The 25412-nt window shown below is 37.5% G+C and overlaps 3 protein-coding genes and 1 long non-coding RNA gene across 6 annotated transcripts in view; 2 read left to right on the plus strand and 2 right to left on the minus strand.

Annotated features, from left to right (window-relative positions):
- Window positions 1–15963, minus strand: part of LOC118737326 (clathrin interactor 1) — a 36761-nt gene extending 20798 nt beyond the window's left edge. The window contains exon 1 of one of the 2 annotated variants that reach the window (XM_036467765.1): window positions 15557–15961. In XM_036467765.1, coding sequence (XP_036323658.1) covers window positions 15557–15609 — 53 coding nt within the window. In that variant the 5' untranslated portion in view covers window positions 15610–15961. Of the gene's footprint in view, window positions 1–15556 lie in introns of both variants that reach the window. The other variant, XM_036467764.1, reaches the window with a different exon arrangement.
- Window positions 15964–20313: 4350 nt separating this feature from the next.
- Window positions 20314–23768, plus strand: LOC118737328 (FAST kinase domain-containing protein 4). Its single transcript, XM_036467767.1, has 7 exons — window positions 20314–20404; window positions 20583–20841; window positions 20894–21625; window positions 21692–21941; window positions 22009–22283; window positions 22339–22408; window positions 23238–23768. Exons 2-7 carry the CDS (start codon window positions 20625–20627, stop codon window positions 23455–23457), a joined length of 1764 nt encoding a protein of 587 aa, XP_036323660.1. The 5' UTR covers window positions 20314–20404; window positions 20583–20624; the 3' UTR covers window positions 23458–23768.
- The window catches only part of LOC118737327 (IQ and ubiquitin-like domain-containing protein), a 53316-nt gene continuing 51625 nt past the window's right edge, over window positions 23722–25412 (minus strand). The window contains exons 7-10 of the mRNA XM_036467766.1: window positions 25260–25392; window positions 24632–24744; window positions 24304–24488; window positions 23722–24154 (exon numbers count right to left, since the gene is read on the minus strand). Of these exons, the coding sequence (XP_036323659.1) occupies window positions 23836–24154; window positions 24304–24488; window positions 24632–24744; window positions 25260–25392 (750 nt within the window). The 3' untranslated portion in view covers window positions 23722–23835. The remainder of the gene's footprint in view (window positions 24155–24303; window positions 24489–24631; window positions 24745–25259; window positions 25393–25412) is intronic.
- The window catches only part of LOC118737331, a 131939-nt gene continuing 130606 nt past the window's right edge, over window positions 24080–25412 (plus strand). Inside the window, exons 1-3 of one of the 2 annotated variants that reach the window (XR_004992809.1) lie at window positions 24080–24166; window positions 24257–24334; window positions 24393–24509. This is a non-coding gene — a long non-coding RNA (uncharacterized LOC118737331). Of the gene's footprint in view, window positions 24167–24256; window positions 24510–25412 lie in introns of both variants that reach the window. The other variant, XR_004992808.1, reaches the window with a different exon arrangement.

The raw sequence follows: 25412 nt of genomic DNA on the forward strand, positions 1-25412 counted from the left end.
AAGTAAAGTTGGAATTTTAAAACTCCTGGATTGTTCTGTATCAAAAAATATACCCCTATATTATTATTTAAGATCAAAAAATATTAAGAGGCAACTCAAAGCGCTCAAAGTTTTCCATGTATTTTATATGGCAAAAAAACAAAACAACTTTTCGTAAAGATGGTATGGAATTTTTGAAAGTGAAAATTTTTCGACCGTAAAACCGTGGTTCTCTTCAGGAGACCTCCGATAAGAATATCCAATTATTTATATAACCATTTTTTAATACTAAAGATTTTTTATTTATCTCCCATTGCATTTTCTGGCACTTTCCGAGGGTTTTGGCGGACCTATAAAATATGGTTACTAAGAAAACATGGTTAAAAAAAAACAATTGGGTACTATTATTGGAAATCTCCTGAAGAGAAACAGATTTTTCCGATCGAAAAATATTGATTTTCAAAAATTATATACCATTTCTACGAAAAGTGGTTTTTCCCCATATAAAATACATGTAACACTTTGAGCGCTTTGAGCGACCTCTAAATATTTTTTGAATTCAAAATATAAAATATGGGTATATTTTTTCGGTATAGAACAATCCTAGGTGAGAGCATAAAAATTCCGACCTTACTTTTTCACATACATTATAGACCGCCCTAATGTACATACAAGCTTTTATATGTATAAAATTAAATCATATGCGGCCGCTGTAGTGTAGTGGTTAACTGCGAGCGCTTCCACTACTCGGGCCCTGGGTTCAAGCCCGGCTCAACCCAACATCAAAAAATAAAAAACAAAAGTTTTTTTCTAATAGCGGGCGCCCCTCGGCATGCAATGGCCTCCGAATGTACTTCTACCATGAAAAACAGCTTCTCATAAATATACAATCGGTGTTCGGAGTCGACATAAAAGTGTAGGTCCCTCCGCTTTGTGTGACAACATCAAGGCGCACGCCACAAATCGGAGGAGAAGTTCGGCCAAACACTAACGTAGTATGTGTAAGCGCCAATCTATTATTATTATTATTTAATTTCATATAGAGAATTGTGTTAATTCATTTTGTCATTCCAAACGAGTTAAAATTATATGAATTTAGAGAAATTCGTGATAAAGTTCTGCCCGCTAAGAAAGCCTCTTATAAAGTACTTGGGCAAAAGCGTTATCTAATACAGCTACCGCAGCGACAAAGATAAGAGAGTATTATTTTATAATTCGAATTTTAAAATGTTTTGTTCCTCGTCAGCAGTCTCGGAAGCAATAACTGCATAAATTTTGGGAAAATGGAAAACAAATTCATTTCGAAGGCCATCAAGCATCATTTTTGTGGGAAAAGCCAACAACCAAACCAAGAACAAGTTTGATAAATACCAGGGCCGTAGCCAGTTTTTTTTTGTTGAGGGTGGCGGGGTTCTGACAAAATATGTATACTTTTTTTCACTTTTATTTTAACATAGTTTGATTAAAAGAAGAATACAGAAGAAACAATAAAAAATACATATGTACTAACCAATTTATTTAACCTCCCAGCATAAACGTTTTTGTTTTTTTGGAAAGCAGCTACTTTGTGTCTCGATGGAGTAACGCGTTACAAAACGCCTCAAGACAAAATTTTTCACTTTCTCGTTTACCAACTGCATTACAGATAATGCAGTGGGAAAGCATTTTTTTTTTTTAATTTCCCCACTTACCTCTAATGACATGTCCAGGTTAAAGTAATGTGTTCTGTAACATAGAGGGTATAAGGTGAATCGCGATTGGTAAGCACCAGTGTACGGACTTTACATATTTATTGGTAGATCTACCAACTTTTTAGCTGTAATTTATTTTACCAACAAAGGCTAAAATTCTACCAATATTTTCCGGAAAGAAAGCAAAGACATTCCCCCCCCCCCTATTCTAACAATGTCGCAAAACTACGCGCCCCACTATTGTGATTTCTACTGCGTCTAAAAAAATATGCTACAAAAATTAGTTTTTAAGGGGGATTAAATGAATGAAGTGTATGCATATTTTGTCATCGAACACACCGAAAATAATAATAAAAAGTTAACTCTGACCATAACCAATTTAAAAATTAAATTGTATCTCTATCGGCTGATTATCTAAATATTTTTCGTTTGCGATACGTTTTTGTGATAGACTGCCAAACATATGGTTTGCAAACTTCAAGCATTTCAAATCAAATTTTAGTAAAAAAATGTTTAAGTAGAGATAATTGTTTTTAAATTAATTACGGCATCATGGATGGAATCCAACTCGAAGCGAAAATCTTTTTGAAATAATCTCAATGAGATTACGGAATTTGAGAGAAAATAGCTGTCATTTTATTTCATTAGATTCGTATCGATTTATATTCGATCACGGATGCCGTGATTCGGGCCGAGTATTATGTATAAGTTTTTTTGTTGAATGTTTTATTGGCGTGAAATACATTTTTTGTTCTTTTATTAAAAAATACAATTATTGCAGAGTTATAGCAGGAGTACAGAAACAAAAATTACACCAATTGCGCATAATTACAATAAGAATTGCAACAACTACACCATTTTGACACAAAGAACAACCGGCTGCTCCGATAGCACCCCCTTATATGAATTCACCCTGATTTATCCCAGATGAGTAAAAACTAAAACATTGTTTATTTTTTAAAAATTTACCAACTTCTACCATTTTTTTATCCAGAATCTACCAATATTAATTTTTAGAAAGTCCGTGCCCTGGTAAGCACTTTTCGAAACTCACCACGAGAAAGTGAAAAATTTTGTCTTGAGGTGTACAAAAAGAAAGTGCTTACCAAAAATAAAGGTTTTGCTGGGCTTATTCTTCCAAAATATTCTTTTTATGGAATTCCGACGAACTCAGTAGGCAATATTTACAATAATTTTAGTTATCAACAAGGTATTTTCAAAGTATTTTTTTTTTATATTCTTTCACTGAATACTGAGATACTTATTAGACTAAAATCTGGTTAAAAATTATTATTTTGTAGTGTATTTTATTGTGTAAACTGGACAAAAAATAATATCACATAACCACATAACCTGATAAGCGTGAACAACATCAATATCATCACATACGATATCGTATAACTCGTCACGTAAAAACGCATTCTTCGGATTATGACACACGTGAACGTACCCTTTATCCCATTCAGCTCATACGACTGATATATCACGTAATTTTCTTTCGTATGGTTTTCGATCCATGAACGGATGTTACGACTCGAGCCCTGATTTTTTTTTTAGATTTTTTAAGTATGCAGTTTGATAGCCTATTACATTTTAGTATAACAAAGTGCACGATGATTTTTAATATTTTTTTGCTGACGGCTTTTGCGGGTTTTTTCATATAACAAATGCAATTTATAAAAACAAACGTTGCTTTTGTTTAATTTTCTTTGCAAACGGTCTTACGCATTTTCTTCTATAAGAAATTCATGTTTGTATAGAAAAAAGTACAAAAAGTCGTCAGAAAAAAAAATATTAAAAACCAATCGCGTTGATTGCAGCCTTAAAACTTGGACTTTATTATACCATGGGCTATCAAACTGCATACTCAAAAAAAAACTAAAAAATCAGTTTAAAAATTGAAATTTTAAATAAAATTTGTTAAATTTTTTTTTTTTTTTTAAGTTTGAACGTTAGATTGATATGGTTTTGGTTAAGGCATGAACCATATTTTGATGAAAAAATATAATAATCAGCCTTATCATGAGTTCCATTTTTCCCGAACCGGTTCACTTTTCACTTTTGGTTTCCATGGTTTTATTATGGGTGGATGACAAATTTTTGGGTGAATTTTTTTTTCAGGCGAAACTGAGGATAAAGCAGAATAATCTTAACTTTAAAAACCTAGCAAATATCTAAAAATTAAGCTATCCATATGACCATTATTTGACACCCAAACCTTGAAATACTAAAAAAATTGCATGCACTCCGAGCAAAGGTTGATCAACCTGGTACTATGTTTTATATGAGCATAGATTATTTATGTGCTAAATGTGAGATTATAAAATATAGTTTCTTGTAGCGATTTATGGATATCACCTTGGTAGCACTGCATCCCAGAAGAATCAAGAGGCCTTCCACTCTACATTCCTTTCTCTCTTCGTTTTTGTACGGAGTGGCACAAATTGAAGGCCTTCCAGAAGTGCTTTTATAGTACGTACTTCAGAAGGCCTTTTGGAGGAGTTCTTTTAAAGTTGGTTCTTCAATTTATAAAAATCATACATCTTTGAAGTATACGCTTACGGTTTATATCAAATATGTGCTATTCCAACTTAAAATGTTTATTAAAATTCATTTGTAATGCTAAATAATATAAATTTAAGCATTCGCGTAAATTTTAAATGGATAAGCCTTCAGCCCTTCTTGAGTAGGCCTCTTAGAATAGCTTTACTCAAGAAGGTCTACCTAAATAATCTTCTGGGTACTCGGAAAGACAATCTGGGGTTCCACGTACGCTTCTTTCCAGATCTTCTGGAAGTCCTTCTATGTGTAGGGAAAGCAGAAGCCCTTCAATTTGTGTCACTTTATACAAAAAAAAAAAAAACAAAGGAGAAAGAAATTCAAAGTGGAAGGCCTCTTGACTCCCAGTGAAGCAGTGAAGCGGTGAAGCCTTTTGGAAATTATATACTGTAATATTAAAACGTTGGTTTTAGTTTGGTTTAAAGTACATTTCTTATCATTGCAACATGGTTAGGCAGTGATTAATTTAAATTTGTATGATTTTAAGACAACATCTGATAAAACCTTAAACAAATCAATAATATTTAAAACTATTATATTTATTATTATCTTTTTACAATCTTGTGCGCTTCTTTCCCTCCTATGAATATAATATTGTAATGTAAGCATTTGTTGAACAAATAATTTGTCTCTCGCTAAATAATGTTTACCTGAAGCGAAATGTTCAACCGTAAAACCAAGCAACAAGTGGGGGGTTAATTATGAAGTGATTTCCGCGGAAAAAAATTGCAAGCGCTGATTTTCTATTGTTCGCTTATATTTCTCACAGTATTAGCCATAGATTGGGCACATTTTTATATAGGTAGCTACTATAGCTCATTTAACCACAAGTATGTACTTTTTATCGCCTTAACTTGATTTTTTATTTTCTTAATTATTTTTTCTTAACAGTCTGATAGGGATTTGTTTGTTCAACTCAATATTTGTTGGAACATTTTTTTTCTAATTAAAGCTTTTTGCAAATTAGTAGTAGTAGTAGTAGCCAAAGCTCGCAAATATTATATTGGCGGCTGCCGATGCCGAGTGGTTAGAGATGCGCGGTAGCACCTGGCAAGACCCAGGCAATATTCAAACCCATTTTTTTTAAGCATGTGTGTATTTTTGCCACAAAAAACATTTGCCGTTCCTAGGCTACCTAAAACTGGGTCCCCAAGATGCATTTGCAAAATTAGAGTAACGTTAATTGTTTTTTTTTTTTTACAAAAACAACTTGAAAACCTTGCTGAACTTATTGTGTGGAAGCGGGTTGTAGGCTAATTAATTGTTTATTTTCGGCTGTTAAATAAAGCTTGTGCTAATTTTATGATCAAATAAATTCTAATAATGCAATTGTATATGTGCTAATTAAGTGAAAAGGCTAGTGAAAACTTAAATTACATACTTGAAAATTGACGCAAACGTCACACTGCAAGAATGTGCCGTCAAAGAATTAGAGGCGTAAGATAACAAATAAAAACAAGTTCCCCAAAGAGTTTTTGGGGAGTGTTGCTGGAGTGACAGTCCTTGGCCAAATATAAATCTGGGTCGTTCCGGTTACGACTGTCGTGGGAACGCTGGAGTCGTACGTCAGAGTTGCTGGTTCAAGTCCCAGTGAACTCGACGAAATAGTCGTAGCTACGTTAGTAGCTACGACTTATACCTTTTGTATATTATTGTGTTTTATCTAAGGCATAACAACGTAGAAGTTAGTTCGGACATTTCTCTCTTTTGAACTGCGACTGAAATGTCAACTCTTAACCCTATACTAATCAAATTTTTTTTTTAAATAAATTTTCAATTTTGAGCTGTGCGACTGATTTTAAATACATAATAAAATGAAAAGGAAATGCGAGCGTCAAGAGCCTGGACAACAAACTGGTGCGTTATTTTAAACCTTCGAATTGTCAAGTGAAGCGACAACGGAGGGCAAACCGCTGCGATGTTTCATTAGGAGACTCTTCACGTGTGGTCGTGACTTTATTTGTTGCCTATCGCAGCGTTTGGTCGCAGGTGCAGGACTTATCATACCGAATATGAAAAGAAAATCTCCCTTTCATATACATACATGGATAGGCCAATTTCAAATAGTGGCCAGTACCAGTATTCCTTGTTGACATAAAGAAACTGAAAGTAATTTTTAATAAATTTAATGGAAAGGAAATTTCGAATTGCAAAAACTTAATAGCCAAATTATTGAAGTTAAGTTCTGATGTAAATTTAGAAGAATCAGACTTTCTTTAATGTCTAATATACTTTAGAATTAAGTATTTGAATAAAAAACTAAATGCTCAAAAACATTGGGATAGTGAAAACAAGAAAATTGTCAAAACGGTTTTATAAATGCGTGTGTATTTCATTTAGTGTGTAATCTTGTGTAAGTATGCATTTCCACATTTGCATTAAACCGAAAATTCAATAAATAAAATGAAGCTGATCTAATGAGATTTTAAATATTTTCATATTTACAAAAACTTTCATTTCAAATATGTTGAGTTCTATCAAATATGGTAAATGCTTAACAAAGGGTTAATTTCTTTGTTTACATTTTTTGACATTACAGTCAGGTATGAGAGAGCTCGACTGAGTTGCCACTTCTACCTTGTTGAATATATATTTTTCTTTAACAAATAATTTTCAAGTAAGTAACAAAACCGACTTCAATTCCCATACAAAAATTTAAGAGTGGCGTTAATTTCTTCATGATCAAATGGATTAAAAACATCCTCAAGCTCAATAGCATTATTTAAAAATAACTTATTATTGTGTTTTTCCACAACATTTTTCATATAAATTGGCGTTAAGCTCAATAAAATTATTTTGTAAAAATTAATGATTGCTTACAGAGCTGATCTAACTTTCTAATAAATCTCAAATTTTGTAGGTATGTCATTGAATTTTTGTATAAGGGTGGGTGTATCTGAGAGAAAACTAAAAAATAAAAAAATGTCGGCACAAAGTGCAGGTACGAAATCTCTAACTTTTTAAAATACACAACATTTCTTCAAGCATCAGATCGATTACTCATCAAATATTCTAGTCGCAATACAATGGCTCGTCACCACTTTACTTTTGGGAAAAAATAAAATAAACCGGACTATGGTTTTCTTTAGCTAAATTATCAGCATGATACCGAGGTTATTCTGTTGCCAAATGCTATTGTATTGCATTCACCCTGCGATAGAGAAAATTCTCACAGAACTACCCTACGTAGGTTTTGTTTGCCTTATATAATAGCAAAATTTATTAAATTCGTTATTTTGTTTTAAATTTATTATTTTGTTACCCGCGTCAAATCAACAACTCTAGTTCTTTTGATGACGACCTTAGGAAACGTTTAGAGAATTGTTATTTAAGGGCTTGCGACTGGAATGGTCGGATCCTTAGTTGGAAAAGGTACCTCTAGTGGCTGGTTAACGTCCATCGAAATATTTGCTGGCAAGATCAAGGCAAGAAATATGTTGCAGCAAAAAAATGCGCCCGAAAATGCGTTCAAAATAAGCTGAGAGCTGGCTCTGAGTGCACTCTTTAACAAATTGTGAAATGCAAGCATTTTTCCTGCCCGTTAGTCCTGATATATGTATATGTCGGATATAGTCTTATAGCGCGAGGTCGGGCGCAAAAATCCTCTGGTCATATAAGGTGACATTTTTAAACAAATATTAATGGCCTTATTCATAAAAAATTAAGTAGTTTCAAAAAGCTTTTTAAATTGACGTTTTCATAAATTTTTCAGTTTACAAGGCTATAAGTATTTAAACACAGTGTTGTAATCAAGAAAGTATTTAAACACAGTGATGTAGGTAGTAAAGAATCATATCAGAATGGACTATCAACGCGATTGGCCAAACGCACAAGTGCTATATGTACATATATATATATATATATATATATAGGGTGTTCACAACCTTGCCGTAAGTGTCGTATTGTTGTATGTCGTAAGCTTTAAATGCCTAAAAATATATTAAGGAGTTCGCAAAGTACCATCAAAGTAATGTTATGAATTTTCGCAGTGTTAAAAAAAGTTTACGACATACAACAATACCACATTTACGACACCGTTGTGAATATGTGATTTTTGTCAATTTTTTTATTGCATATTTTATTAACACTATCTATTGCCCACATTTATGCATTTTCCGTTTTCTTATATCTCTCTTGGTTTAGAACTGATCGAAAACAGCAATGTGCACGCATTACTATAACTACTTTGAAAAAACGGGTATACGCTTTACTTGCTTATAACTATTTTGATCGCAGATGAGTGTGTTTTGATTTCGATGTAAAAATAATTATAAACCAACTAAATACATATACAATATATACATATGTATGCACATAGCTCTGACACTACATAGATACTACTATTTAATTTGACGGCTTGCAATTGAAATTCAACAATTAAAAAAGGTAAAAAGTATAGAGGTAGACAGCGTCCACTCTACATTAGAAAATGTATTCAATCCACCAATGGACCACATGGCGAGGCCATCACATCCTTATATTGTTAATTATTTAGAGTATACATATGAAATTATTTCTTGTATATACGAGCTTTCATCAGATATCATCCATCGAAACTTTGAAAAAGTGCATTGGGTCAAGTTAATACGCTGACCGAAAAAAACAGTTCGCATCTCTGGCAATTTAATGGTTTGTACAAAGTATGTGTCCACTCATCACTTTGCATTAATATTTATTACATAAATCCAATAAAAACGTTTCTGACCATTTTTCATTACATAACAGGTTAAATAATCGAGTCCTTATATACATACATATTATACCATACATTGCATCTAGATCTAACGGCAGTAGTATGTACTAATTGCATACGATTACATACCGCCAAAAGCAAATTTAAATCGCGTAACAGCTATGTGCTTTAAAGCGGCGCAAATGTTGATCACGTCGTAATTGGTAAATAAATTGATTTATTTTCCTAAATCAATAGCATATTTTTAATATGATTTTTTTTTAATACGACACTTGGAAAATCCTGGCACCAGGAATCAGTTTTTTGGTCTCCTGAAAAGTTATTAAAAAAAAACATAACTGTTTTTGTTGGCGCAGCGACGATATGCATGTACATAGAGCGTGTGTGAATCGGTAACAAAGTTCGCGGCAAGTAAATTTTTGACAAGTTTGAGGTGAATAAAATTTCAGTGGCCCATAGGGCTAGTGAAATTTTTGACAAATGCATAGAAAATTTTGACAATTGCAAAGATTGCTGCTGTGTGTAATTTTTCGTAAAATAAAAGGTTAAGTTGATGAACTGCAATCAATGATTGTAGATGTTTTCAATCCCAAGATGGTCGGTTCTACGTACCGGATTGACTCGGAGAACACACTCCGACCAAGGACCATCACCACAGCAGCAACCCCCCCAAAATTTTTGCCATGGGAGCATGACCCACCGGCGAGTCTGCTCCGTATACTACTGGCCCGCGCCGGCATAGAACAAAATCCCGGGCCCTGGATCTGTAGTGTTTGCCACCGCAACATACACCACTCCTCAACCTCTGTCCGCTGCAACCGCTGCAACGCCTGGTGCCATCTAAAGGCATGCTCAGGTCTTCGGCACCACAGGGAGTGGAGTAACAATTTTGTTGCATCGTGCTGCAACAACCAACAAACTTGTAACTCCACACAGCCAACACCCGCCCAACCATCAACCAGTGGACCATCCACAAGCACGCAACACAGGACATCCACCCAGGACAAATGGTTCTGCAGCATTTGCACCAACCTGATAAGGCGCAACACAACATCGGTTAGGTGCAACGCATGCAACAATTGGTGCCACCTAAAGCGCTGCTCAGCCCTAACGCACCACCGTGAATGGAGTACTGGCTTCATTGCAGCCTGCTGCCCAGCCGCACCACAACACCCCGTGCCAACGCCACCAACAACACACACGCCGACGCAAGCACCAACCCCACCACCGGTCGCGACCCCTGCGGCTAACCCACCCGGTCGGGGACCAGCACGTCAGGCCACACAGGCACCTCAGGCACAACCACCAGCACAGGCAGCGCGCCAGTACTCGCTCACCCCACGCGTAACCATCATAAGGCCACAATCTATCAAGCTGTTGCAGTTTAATTGCAACGGACTACAAAGTAAGATCGCTGAGATAGTCGGTTTCATGAGAAGGCATAAAATCTCAGTCGCGGCGATCCAGGAGACCAAACTCCACTCCGGCTCGAGCCTTCAGAGCCAGGACGAGTTCAACGTACTCCGAAGAGACCGCCCCCGTGGCACCGGAGGCGGCATTGCCTTCATATTGCATAACGCGGTTCAATACCGGCTCATTACCCCCCGAACTGATTCCAACGATACATTCATCGAATGTCAAGGCTTGGCCATCAAGTCGGGGGATACGGAGCTGGAGATCGTCAATGTGTACATACCACCCGCCACCAGTTGCTCAGCTGGATACCACCCTAACATAAGTGCGCTATTAGAGGGTGTGAACCGGGTAGTGCTAGGCGACTTCAATGCGCACCACGAACTCAGGCACTCCAATCTGGGCAATGACCAGCGGGGTACAATGCTCGCTGAGCAAATTGACGACTCCACGTTCTGCACTGTGAATGATGATGCCCCCACCAGGGTCGCGGGTGACTGCTATAGCTCGCCAGATATAACTATAGCAAGCGGGGGTCTGATAAACTGCATTGGATGGCAACCAGTGCTCACGCTCGCATCAGACCACCTGCCCATAGTAGTCGCCATAGACCAGCCAAGAGATTTTATGACATCCGAGAACCGCACATTCATGAACACACGGAAGGCGAACTGGGACGGTTTCACGGAATTCACAGATCGCAAATTCAATGCTCTTCCTCTACCATCATGCGCGCGCGCAGCAGAGCGCAATATCCGCAGGATCATCAACGCAGCAGCCGCTCGCTTCATACCAGCCGGCCGGATCGCCAAAATCCGCCCAGGATTCCCCACTGAAGCGGCGGGACTCGCAGACGAGCGTGATCGAATCCGCCAGGCTAATCAAGGGGATCCCCGTATAAGAGATCTCAATAGGGACATTAGAAACCTGGTCAACGAACACAAGCGGAACAAATGGAATGAGCATTTAAAATCCTGCAACCTCTCTAGCGGAGCCAGCAAACTGTGGTCCACAGTCAAGTCCCTCTCCAATCCGACGAAGCGTAGAGACAACGTCGCTCTCACCTTCGGCACCACCACCACGTCGGATCCGCTGACGTGCGCGCGCTTCTTCAGCCGGCAATTCATTGCACACCCGGAGAGAGACAAAACCCGCCGCAGCGTGCTGCGGAAAGCACACAAACTCCGCCCCCTAGACACACCACTGTGCTTCACCATCGAAGAGACGCAGGCAGCTGTCAACCACGCCAAGTCATCGAAGGCGTTAGGCCCAGACGGAATTTCCATGCAGATGCTGAAAAAGCTAGGACCTGCGGGAGTCGAGTATATGACCGCCGCTTTCAACTTGTCACTGTCCACCCTGATCATCCCCGAGATGTGGAAAATGGGTAGGATCATTCCCCTCCCTAAGCCAGGGAAGAAGGCGGACGCAGGAGACTCGTGCAGACCCATCTCCCTCCTATCCCCAGTGACAAAAACCATGGAAGCACTACTCCTCCCCAGCCTGACGAAGCATCTGAAGCTAGCCGAACACCAACATGGATTCCGGAAAATGCACAGCACGACAACAGCATTAAACACCATTACCACACAGATTAGCGAGGGTCTGAACCAACGTCGACCCTGTGATAGGACGGTCCTAGTCGCTGTGGACCTGTCGAAGGCTTTCGACACCAGCTATCTGTGTGGTCGTCAGTCATCGGTCGAATTTCGAAACGCCAAGTCTAAGCCGCGTAGAATTAAACAGGGGGTCCCCCAAGGCGGCGTACTCTCCCCGACACTGTTTAATCTCTACATGGCCAAACTCCCTCCGCCGCCAGCAGGAGTAAACTTGGTAAGCTACGCCGATGACTGCACAATAATGGCAACTGGCCCCAACATAGACAGACTTTGTGAACAAATAACCGACTATCTCACCGATCTTTCCAACTTCTTCTCCGCAAGGAACCTCCAAATCTCCGCCGCAAAATCCAGCGCCACACTTTTTACGACCTGGACCAAGGAGGTGGGGCTAGAACTGGACGTCTTCGTCGATGGCGCCAAAATACCGACGACCAACCACCCTAAAATCCTAGGAGTGACGTTCGATAGCCTCTTCTCCTTCTCCGCGCACGCCACAGCCACATGCAACAAACTGCGAGCCAGGAACAAAGTCCTAAACTCGCTAGCCGGCAGCACCTGGGGAGCCAACAAAGAAACCCTGCTCGCGACCTACAAGGCAATCGGCCGGTCAGTGGCTAACTACGCGGCACACGTGTGGACGGCGGGGACAAGCGACACCCGATGGAGGAACCTCCAAACCTGCCAGAATGCAGCTCTACGTACGGCTACAGGTTGTCATCTCATGTCGTCCGAGCATCACCTACATGAAGAAAGCCAGATGCTGGCGGTGAAAGAGCACAACACCATGCTGTCGAAGCAATACCTCGTGGGCTGTCACCGAGGGAATCACCCCAACAATGCCTTGCTTCGTAACGAACCGCCCCCACGACACGTGAGACGACACCTGCATGACTGGAAAGCGGACATTGAGCCGTACGTAGACCATCCATTCGACGCAGCAACATACAGAGCGGCGCTCAACAGCCTACACAGCGATGCGGTCAGAACGAGCCTCAGTACGCGTAATGACAACATCGTCTTGGGCGGTCGACCGCCGCCCATAGACCCAGAAGAAATAGAGCTGCCGAGAGAGACCAGGTGCACCCTAGCACAACTCCGTTCTGGGTGGTGTCACCGACTCAACAGCTACCTCTCTCGGCTGAACACACAAGTGGCAAACACATGCCCTGCATGTGGGCAAGGTCCTCACGACACCCAGCACCTCTTCACGTGCACCTCCAACCCTACGACCCTGACACCAGAAGCGCTCTGGACCGCGCCTATCGACGCAGCCCGCTTTCTCGGCCTCAGGCTCACAGAGTCGGAGGATGAAGACGACGACACATGACAAATCTGGGGGGTTGAGCACTGCTGCTACAACAACAACAACAACATTGTAGATGTTTTCTTAAAATATTAATTTCACTCAATTTGTAATAGTTTATTGCGCATAAATCTGCGGTTATGAAAAATTTACTGCTGTCAAAAAAGATCTCATTTCACACAGCAGATTGGCAAAACTGTCTCACCATAGTAAAAATATTATTCAACAGCTTTCCCCATAGAACTTTGCTACCGATTCACACACGCCCATATATGTAATTCCGCTGAACAGGTGCAGGTTGTATGCTTAGAAAAAATAATTATATCCCAACAAACACCAAAAAAATATTTCTCCAACCTTGGAAAAATTCATAGTTCTTATGTTGATATCCAACATCATTCTACAACTCATCTCTCATTTTTAACCGACTTCCAAAAATGGAGGAGGTTATCAGTTCGTCGGAATATTTTTTTTTTTTTTTTTTTTATGTATGTTACCGCATAACTTTGGCCCACGTCACCCGATTTCAATAATTCTTTTTGCATCGGAAAGGTAGTGTCTCAGAGGTGGTCCCATACTAATCTGGTTAAGATCCGATCAGCGGGTCATGAGATATATATATATATATTTTTTTTTATATGAGAGTTGAAGTTGTTTTTTTTTTTGCTAAAAATTACTTGTTAAGTATCGAGTGAAAAACTAAAGCTATATAAAGAAGAAAATTACCAACAAAAATAAAATACTCTTCAAAGTATCTTGAAAGAAAATAAACGCGAAGTGAATCAGGTTGCAGAATTCATGTCGGACTATATCGATGGCTGAGTGGAAGATCGACCTATCTCGGCAGCCAGTTCGAAAACATTCTATCTCAAAAAACTTTTCAAGAACGCTCTATTTCAGAATTCGTTTGAAAAACGCCCTATCTCAGCTGCCGATTCAAAAACGCCCTATAACAGCATATTTTCAATACATTTTGAAGTGAGATAGGGCATTTTTGAACCGAATTTTGAGATAGGGTGTTTTTCAATAAAATTCTGAAATAGGGCGTTCTTGAAAAGTTTTTTGAGATAGAGCGTTTTTGAACTGGCAGCCGAGATAGGTCGATCTTCCACTCAGCCATCGATATGCTGTGAAATGAATTATTGTAATACGATATTGATTAATTACATAATAAAAAAGGAGTTATAAAATAAAAAATTCATATTTAAATTCATCTATGTATGATGTCGTTTCAATCAAAAAGGTATAAGTTATTAATCGACTTACAAAACAGGAGAAGGTTATCAATTCGTCGGAATATATATATATATATTTTATGAATGTTACCGCATAACTTTGGACCACTCAATAGGTTGTCCCATACTAATTTTGCTTAGATCCGATCGTTTGATCACAATAAAATTTACGCTACTTCTAAATTTTTATATGAGAATTAAAGGCGTCTGTATTTTTGCTTAATAAATACTTGTTTTACTATTTCAATTTCAGTATTTCAATGATATATTTGAGACCAATTGGAGAATCACATTAAAGTTCAAGTTGAGAACTAGCATTTTCTCAATTTCAGAAACAGTCGTATTGTCAAAAAAAATGCCCTTTTTGTTGAGAACGCTTGAGGTGCTGTTGAGAAACAACGTTGGAGATTTGAGAGTATCTTAACCTCAAGTTGAGCTCAAACCTAAATGTTTGTTGGGATCGCACACATTTGAAAAAAAAAAAATTATCGGATATACGTACATAGCCTAGAAGAAACCAATAAACAAATATAGAAATGGAAAATGCAACGCACAATAGCATGAGGAAGTATTTTTTAACATTTGATTATGAGAAAATGAAAGCTTTGAATGAAGCAAAATATGAAGACAATGGAAAAACCCAAATCACAACAAATACTAGTACCTAAAATACCTGGAAGAAATTGACTCCTACCACTGTAATGAATACCAAACAACAGACGTCTTCTTGAGCTGAAAACCCACCTATATTTCACACCGCTCCTCTTAACTTTAAGCTAAGCAACTAAGTGCAAATGTACTTAACATATTACAAACCCATTACGGCGCTTGCTAAAATTTGTATACATTATATACATAGTTATTATCTGCCGATCTAGTTATACATATATACATATATATAAATTGGATTTTATAGTACATAGATATAGATATATGTCTGATTGTATGCATATGTAAACTATGTAAAAGCTCATTCTACATGACTGCATAAAACTATTTGGTTAACATGTTCAATTAGTTGATTAGTACTCGAGTGTTTTTTTATTCATATTCCCACTTACACTTTATCAGCCAATTCGCGCACCTTCCACATGCTGATGAATTTATCAACCATTTTGCTTTACTTTTTCCTGCTTGTGCTGACTGGTACCTTCGAGCTTCGAAATTTCTTCACTATCTTGACTGGTTACAGACTTCGTTGTGCACTATTGCAAAATTCCTACGATTTTCTATCCGCACCCGTTCACTTTACGCTCTTTTTAAGCTTTTACTAGAACACGTTTCATACAATTCCAAATTAACTGTTACGCACCGTACAATTTTGCATAGGAATTAAGCAATGAAATTAAAAACACAACCAAATTTGCTGAAGTTTTAGAAAATAATTTGTGGCAAAATGTATTGAAAAGAACACAAAAAAGTTTTGGTGATTTGTCACCAGGGTTTATGTATCACACTAAATGAATACACAGTTGCAAATTTTGTATTATGTGATTTTGAAAGAGTGCGCACTTTTCCGCAGGTTTGCATTAGTAAACTAGTTAAAAAAGATTTTAAAGGGCCATTCACATACAACTTTCCTCGCTTTGCTTGACAGTTCAAACTTTGACAACAAAGCGCGAAACGCAGAAGTATGCTACAATAAACGCTTTGACAGCTTTTGCGTTCTCCTTTTCCTCCATATTTTGTATCTATAGAATAGATAGCAATATAATAATACGCATTAATAATAACAATAAAAATTCCTATTTACCCTATTTTTGTCATTAAATGCAAATGCAAGCGCACAAAGAAAGATAAATGTAGACAGCTGATTGCCAAAGCGGGCAAAAGTTGAGAGTTGCCCAAGATTTGCTTCGTTTTGCTTTGCTTTGCTTCAAATGTTTTTTATGTGAGCATACTCATGCATCGATCCCCTACCTACATCGATCTTATATGTCAAAGCAAAGAACTATCAAGCAAAGCGAAGAAAGTTGTATGTGAATCAGCCTTAAGGGTTTGCCATAATCGGTCCGTTTTATATGTATGTACGTGGCGGAAGTATATTCCAGCGGATTGTATGTTTTGGTTTGCCGTAAAGGAGCATCCACTCATTCTTAATTTAAATATAATTAAATGAAGTACGCGGCTATAAATAAACCGTTTTCATACCTTGTCAGCTGTTGATGCATTTCAAATATATTGGCATTTTGTCTTTTCTTTTCTAGCAGATAATTATCAGGAATGAGAAAATTGAAAGAATTGCCCTCGCAGAGAGCGAAATAACGAAAAGGAAAAGAAACGCAAAACTAGCAAGTAATCAGCTGATCGGTGTATTTGACTGTTGAAAATATTTGGCGCGAATTTTTGTTTATCCATTTTGACGTCGGCCGCTGTGGTGTAGTGGTAAGCAGTGCTCGCTTTCATTATCAGCACCTGTTTTCAAGCCCTGGTCAAAGGTTTCCTCTTAACAAGCGTCGTCCCTCGGCAGGCAATCGACTTTTTTCTTTTGCTTTATCTTGAGCGTGTGCCTGTATTCATTCCGGATCTAGAATAGAATAATCGTGCTTTACCCGGAATAATGGGAGTTAAGGAACAGAAAAAATGAAATTATTAGGTATCAACTAGATAAGAACGATGATCCCTCCACTATCCTCTGGGGACAACTTCTTGTTCTGTCAAAATTTTAGGCCAAAAACTTTTTTATCTCTTTATATAAATCTACGATTCTGTTTTGAAAAAAATAAATAAAACTATTTGCAAAAAAACTGCAAAGTTGTTTTTACAAAATTTTGTGACTGTGAAACAGAAAAGTTCGGCATTTAGTTCAAAACTTTATCCATGATAAAGGCCCCGCCAGATAGAAAATCTTTTTTGTGCCACAGGGATGCTTCTGAATGACAAATCGCACGGAACATGGTGAGACGGCACAATAAAAACGTTGCCGTACACCAAACATCCCAATTTGACTGGTCAAAAATCAGCCGGTTTGAATTCGATCCAATCATTTTTGTTGTTGTTTTGCCACATATGCGCGCGCCAAAAGTTGAAAATTTTGAGAATTTTACCAGTTGCGGCAATGCATGCGTTGCCAATGTGGCGCCTTTTATTCAAAATCATAGAGTTAACTTGGATGTCGGTCAAAAAACCAACCCTGTAACGCAGAAAAGATTTTCTATCTGGCGGGGCGGTATATTAAACAAGGGGTGTGACAGCTCAGTAAAGGCCTCATTTAAGGTACGTCACAAAATATAAACAAACGATTTCAAATTCATAATTTTTCTATTTGACTTTATAGGATGGTTCTTATGAGATCAACGTCAAATTCTATCACACTTTGTTAAATAAATGTATGTGTGAGTTTGTGAGTGAATTTAAAATTAAACCTCCAAGCACGTCAAGAATTTTGAAAGTTCCTCTCTGCGTTTCTTACTTACTATAGTTTTATCATGCTAAAAATGTACACTAGCTTTTACTTTTTACTTTTCAGCAAAAGCTGGAGAAAATTTCTATTAAAAATAGGAAAATGTTTAGTTACTGACCCACCGTTTCGAGGGTGGAGCGGAGGGGGCATGGCCCTCTAAACCCCTCCCTTTAGAAAGGGGACAGTCCCCACTTTATAAAAGGCTGCACCCCGCTTATCAAAGTTGGATTTTGTATAAAAAAGTTAACTAAAAATGTTGCTAAAGAAAAGATTCAATAAAAACGTTGTTAAATTTAAAAAATCGCAGCAGGTAAAAATCTTATAGTAATACTTATGACAGTATTTTTTGAGTAGGTGGCCTTTCGTTTTTCCGGCTTTCAGCAATAGTTAAATTGTGTAACTGAAAGCCTGAAAAGCTAGTTGTGGAGTTGTACTCTTAGGGAGTAAAACCCTCACTAAGTAGAATTCTCCTTTATGTGTCGCCGAAGAAGGAGGGCTGAACACATTTTGCAGAGAACACCTTTCTGTGTAGGCGGCCTTTGGCCGCACTTAGGAATTATAACCCTCACTAAGTAGAATTATCCTTTCTGAGTTGCCGAAGAAGGGGGCTGAATACCTTTTCCAGAGAACACCTTTCTGTGTAGGCGGTCTTCGGCCGCGCTTATGGATTATAACCCGCAGTAAGTAGAATTCACCTTTCTATGTTGACGAAGAAGAGAGGTTGAACACCTTTTGCAGAAAACACATATTTTCCATGAAAGGGTTTACATTTTTAGTGCTGACTGGATTATATCTTATTTTATTTTGTCTCGTCCATCCATATTTTGGAGTTTGACATTTGAACCCTGCCATTTAATTTGCATATCCAACCAAAGGCACAAGCATGATTTTCAAGGTGTTCTCCCGTCTCCACGGGATAAAATTTATTGCTGTCCAGCCATGAACCAAAAAGACAAGATCACGCGGGCAGGAGAGTAGCCCGTTAGAATCGCATTAAGGAAAAAAGTTGAACGATTTTGACATTAGCCGTTTATTTACATTTCTTCTTTGTTTACAATTTGGTGGTGGCTTTTTACTGCAATTTTCTTCATTTTCGCTTGTGACAACGTGTGTACACATAAGATAAAGAATAATTTAACACAACGGCATGATTTTTAGAAGAATTTGCATAATAAAAATGATTTTTCATGCGTTCAACAATTTCGCGGTTTTCTCCGTTCTCTTCGTTGTTTACTTCTTACAGCAAAAATGGCGTCGAGATTTCGGCAGCTAGAAAATAACTTTTTTCGTTCTTTCCGTCCCGCGTGATCTTGTGTCTTTCGTTCATGCTGTCCAGCTGTTGTTGTTGTAGCGGCTACTAAGCCCCACTCGGGTCGGTTCATCCGTCAACGTTGTCATCTGTTTCAGATTCTTGATATAAGCATTTGTAAGATGGCTTCGAAAAGGTATTTTTGTCGAACTTAATCACTTAAAAATTTGGAAAATAAGCTATTTTACATCCAAGCACATAATATCAAATCTCTTAATGGAAAAGAGCTAAATTTTTGCTTTTATATTAAAATATCAATATTGTTGCGGCCACGAAGTTTTCGTGCAAATGAAAATGTAGCTGACGAACAACCAAATTGCCGGCAATAGATGGCAAGACATAAGCCCTGATATATATTGCTCTTGAAGAGGCATGAGTGGCCTCCTTCATGGTTCAATAATACAAGGTTCGATACACTGACAGCTGTCTCTCTCGCATACAGCTAAATAGCACAAGGATTACGTAATTCACGTAGATATATTAATATTTCGTTCAATATTTCGCTTAAAATGCCAGATTTTCTGCAAATACATTACAATTTACAAAAGTAATTTCAGTACTAATTGCTTACTTTGCGTACTTTTCTACTACCATTTTCGCAACAAGGAATTGCATTCTTCCCCTTTCTCTGTCCATCGTAAATGCAACCTTTTGGAAAGGAGTGTTAAACCGCGGCTGTCAATAATTATCTGACCTTGTATTATTGAATCATGGGTCTTCTTTAGGTATTCTTAATAAATTACGTGCCTAAAGTAACAAAAGTAGCTGTTAAAATAGTGGGTAAACCTAGGTTTAAAGCTTTGGCCCGTAGTCATAGTCAAAATAAAGTCGACTTTAAAGTTAGTTGCAGCTTTTTTGACAGATATCCCATTGAAAATTATGTCAAAAAGCTGCAACTAACTTTAAAGTCGACTTTATTTTGACTATGACTACGGGCCTTTGACTTCAAGTGCGTGGAATATTTTTTTTTGATCGGGTCATTCATTTAGATGCTATAGTCCGAAATATGTGCCTATGTACTTCGTATGAGAACGTACCATTATGACTTCGTAGTACGGAATAAAATAGTCGATCGCCGGACCGATAGCAATCGTTCTTATGAGATTATAATATTCTTCCATCCCTAAAGATGTCTTATTGCATTTTGACGTTTAACTCGCGGTGTCTGTTGATTTTTTATTACACATTGTGAAAAATGTAAATTTTGTGAAATAAAAATTTATTTACTATTTGATTTTTATGATGTAATTTTTAGATCATGTTTTAAGCTTTATAAAAATCTTACAAGCTTATAATTTGTTCTTGCATTTATTTTTATAATTGTTATTTGTCATCAACAACGAGAAGGTTATGTAAATCATTGTATCAATTGCAGCGGGTTCCACTAGACAACACCAGCGCTTTACTAGTGTAGAAAATGTTAGGATTGCAGCGCATTGCCGGAGGTGTTGCCGCACAGCTTTTTCGCCATATGCAGTATGCTACATACAGCACATCAGTGCGTGGGGCCGGAATAACAGCGGCGGCGGAAGCAACACCAAATCAAGGCGACGTTTCGACGCCAACTACTGGCGAAAAGGTGTTAAGTCCACCACCCAATGATGCGTCTGATGCTAACGTTAAAAAGCCGAAAAGTAAGCTAGTTTCTCAGCCAGGTGAAATTTATTTAAATATATTTTCTTGTAGGTTCTCTGGTGGCTGCAGCTTTTGAATCACTCAAGGAAGACAGTGGCAGTACGGACATAAAGGTACAATCTAAAACCTCAGGTTCTAATGGAAGCAACAATTTAGATGAGAAAATCCGTAACGCAAAGACGGTGAATGGGTTGCTGTCTGTATCCGAATTAAATGGACCACTTTCACGGAACCATGCGTTGAAAATTGTCTCCATATTAGCTGAGTGGAGCTCAATAAATCGTGCAAATATAGCCGAATTTGAAAATGATGCACGCTTTCTGCGTGTTTGTCGTGTGTTAGGTCGCACTGTACCTAAGAGTAGCAATGGAAGTGGTGCAGGCGCAAATGAAAATAACGTGTCCAAACGTATATCCGGGTTTCGTACTGATGACCTTAACACAGTGTTAGGAGTCGCAGGAGATGATGATGCTGCAAAGCTGATCGCTAGTATAAGTTTACCACAAATGGTTAAAGTTATGAGTACACTGGCGCAGCGGGGGCGAAGAAGCACACCACTTCTTCGTTCTCTTGCCTTTAATATTAGTAGCACAACAGAACAGCTGGATCTGAAACAGTCGGCAGACATATTGTATGCAATGGCTAGTTTGAATTTCCAGGATTCTGTTCTAGCCGCAAAAATGTGTGCCGATATACAGACAGTGCTCCCAAAGAATACTGAGAAATCTGCTGTCGTTGGCTCAATTTTAACAAGTTTGGGTATAATGAAGTACCGTGACTTAGGTGGGAACTTAATGAAATAATAAAAATATGATTTGATATATAATCGAAATATGTTGTACTTCACAGATATAATGGAGGCTTTGACTCAATGGATACTAAAAAATTCCGAAATTTGTCGACCACAGGATATAAGTGCATTGTTTATTACTTCAGCTATATTGAATTTCAGAACCACCAATATAGATGAAGTTCGAAGAAAGTTGGTCACATCTATAGTTAGTGCGGATTTCCAGAAAAGTAATGATTGGCTGAATCACGTTTGGGCGCTAGCAATGTTGCGGCTTGTAAATCAAGAGCAATTGAAAACTGTTCTGAGGTAAAAAAGATCTAGCCCTAGATTTAATTTATTTATTATTTTTATGATGTTATTTTTATTCGTAAAGTCCTGAATTCATTGAAAAACTTGAAATTGAGCGCAATGGTCTCTCGCCTACAATTAAAATGAAGCTATTGAATTTGAATGCATATGCTCAACTTTTGGCTAGCGATTACAATGGGGCACTACTGCCTTTAGAGAGTGATGTGTACAATTTACCAATGGCACATTCAAAATCTAAGCAAGTTCTAGTTAACGGCATGTTGGACGCTCTCAAAAGTTTGTTGCCAGCGAGTAATCACATGAAGAGTTTATATGACAGTAAAATGGGATTCCTAATTGGTAAGCTTTGCTCATAAATCTGTTGTAATGTGCCCGTAATTTTTAATTTTTTTAGACGCTCTATGTTTATTTGACAACAAACGAAATCCATTATCTATGGATAAAGAAAATCCGAATGCAATCAAGTATGTATGAGAATAGTGTTAAAATTATATAACCTAACAGATGTCCCTTTATGAAATATTTCCAAGCCTGAAAATTTAAATACAAATGTATATGTACCTGATGGAGTTACATACATTTTTGCTGAAGGCAATATCACACGATTGCGCATTTGCCCAAAATTTGATACAAATCGTGTCCCAATCGTGTGAATGCACAAATATCTTTTCATCCTTGTCGCAGCTAACGATTTGTATACATTTTTCAATAGAAGTTCGCTGTGTCATGTGACTACAAAAAAATTGTAGTCCCAACTTTTTATTTTGCAGTTATTCAATGATATATAAATATTTCATGTGATTTGTGAAACTATTTATAATTCTGTGTTCGTATGGAAAAGTAGCTTATGTCGAAAGGCTGGCTTTAGTATAAATCGGCATTCGCAGCATACGATTGCGAATGACTTTCGGGCGCTAAGCCGTTAAACAACTTTTAGCAAATAAACGTGCAAGAAAAATTTCCGATACTAGCAAGTCAATATTCTTTTTAAGTCTGATCAAAAAATTCCTTGTCGTTTAAAAAATAAAGGGAATGCCGCATTATACTAAAGCCGGCCTTTCGACATAAGCTACTTTTCCATACGAACACAGAATTTATCGAATATTAAACAACAGAAATTTATCGCAAAAGAATTAGTCTACACTGAAATTTTTTATGATTAGACTATAATATAAACAAAGAAATACATAATTAATTTAGCATTAACTGAAAATGATATACCTTCAACTCTTAATATTTATTTTGGTGGTTATTTCTCTTAAATTATGCATAAATTTATATTTCTTTTTTAAGGGTCGCATTGATGGTTGTCGACTTTCATGATGTCTGCCATGGTACTCATCGATCAGCTGGAGGCATTACGAACCTTACCTTTGAGCTGTTGGAAAAAAGTGGATACAAAGTCATACCAGTTCCGTATAATGAATTCAATACTAGCGACAAGCTGCTGAAACGAGTGCAGTATTTGGAAGCGAAGTTCAAGGCGATAATCAGTAATAAAATTGAAGCATGATTATGGTTAGCTATCTGAGTAAGGCACACTAAGCATGCATATTGGTGGCTAATACGCCAATTTGTGAGCGGCGCAATGGTTAACAAAGTTTATGATTGACTTTTGCATCGCGCTGCATCATAAGTTTATCTATCGCTTCTTCTGAAATAATCAAAAAATAATTTTCATCTTGTTTATCATTTCTTACCATCTTTCACGCGGAGGCGATAAAATGCAATGTAAAAAAGTGTAGATTTGCCGTATCGAAGGAAGGTACAAATTTAGTAAATGTTAAATTTTATTTAAAAAATAAAATGTTAATTTTAAAAACATTCTGCTAATATATTCTTAAAATCGCCCATAGTGATAAAGCAAGTATTACGTTTGCACTCTTTCATTTTACTCGCATTTTTTCTTTTCAATGCGGGCTGCCATAACTGGCTTGGGGCGTGGATATAGGTTCGGTGGCGGCACAGTTCGCTGCTTATTCAATCCAACACGGAACCATTGTCCGGTCTCAACAAATTCAGTGGCGATTTTAGTCATTTTATGGAATGCAGCGCGCGCCAACATATGCCTATTGCCTATCTCAAGTACCAATTTATGGTCGTACACAGTGGTTGGATCGTCCAGTCTGTAATGATCGCGTGCCTCATACTCAGTAAGGCAAATACAATTCCACGGTGACCAATCTTCACCTTTCAACCAGCGCGGCAAACTGTCGAAGAAGGTAAGCAAAAATATGTAAAATTATGAAAAAGGCAATAAATATATACAAAGTATGTATGTATGCATGTATAAATGTTGCATATCGTTTTAGTGTTTCTCGCTCAAGTCTTTCGTTCTGATTACAGCACTCATAATTACCGCAAATTGCTTAATACCGCATTCTTGCTAAGTATTGAATGACTATGCCAAATTTGGTCAATAATGTAACGTATGTCATCCATTTGCAGTACGAATGCGAATGAGGCGTTGCTGCGGCGCTTGCGTTCGTCTCGCTGAATGGCTCGCAATATGGCCGCATACGTCTTGTTGTCAGTCGAGGCCAGCTAAGAATGGCAATAGAAAAGGTACGGAAGTTATTTCTTCTATTTTAATCACTTTTTCGCGTTGTCGCTGCATCAGCGGCTTATTTGTGGTAGGAGTTGCACCATATGTGTGTGCATATATATCTACATACATACTGAGTTACCTTCATGTAATAGCAACGTTTGCAAGTGTCCACATTGTTTTGACGCGTACGCAGCGCAAACTGGCTAAACGGCTTAACCTCCTTACACACTTCGCACATGCGTTTTTCACCAACTGAAAAAGGGAACGACGCACATGTCATAAAATGCGTGAAATACCATGTGAATGATTTGGAGGGCTTAGAGTAAAAACCAGACTACGTCAATGGATTAGTGGAATGTATGCGATGATAATGTCGAAATATATCGCCTTTTTTATTACAAATACTGAAATATAAATCTTAATATATGCATAATAGGATAAAACAGTTTTATTTTATTTTTGAAAAAAAAAAATCTTTATGAATGCAATATAATAAATTTTGTTTGATCGAAATAAGCATTGCAAATAAAAAAATTAACATTATTTCGACGTTACACATATGTACGTTCGTATTGCATATAAAAATCAATTGCTTACTAAAATAATTTCAAGTGCGCTTACTCTGCTATAATGGCTGTTCTGACTTAATTAAATTTAATAAGATTTGTTAAATATTTTATAACCTTATTTATAATTCATAATTTATTTATTCTCTTTTGTTGGTGCTTGGTTTTTACTTTAAGCCTAAAACTCTTTGCTTGTCATACGATCTTTCGGCTTATCCTTGGAGAATTTTATGAGCTCCATCCAAAGAATATTTTGTCGCTTATGTAAAACTTCGACGTCACAGTATTTTGTGTGTAGCATTAAGTTTATTTCACGTTCAATCAAGTCAAACATCTGAAATGAGTTTTTTTTTT

This window comes from Rhagoletis pomonella, unplaced genomic scaffold (assembly GCF_013731165.1).
Source record: "Rhagoletis pomonella isolate Grant_MI unplaced genomic scaffold, Rhpom_1.0 Rhpom_scaffold_00004, whole genome shotgun sequence".
Classification (NCBI taxonomy): Eukaryota; Metazoa; Arthropoda; class Insecta; order Diptera; family Tephritidae; genus Rhagoletis; species Rhagoletis pomonella.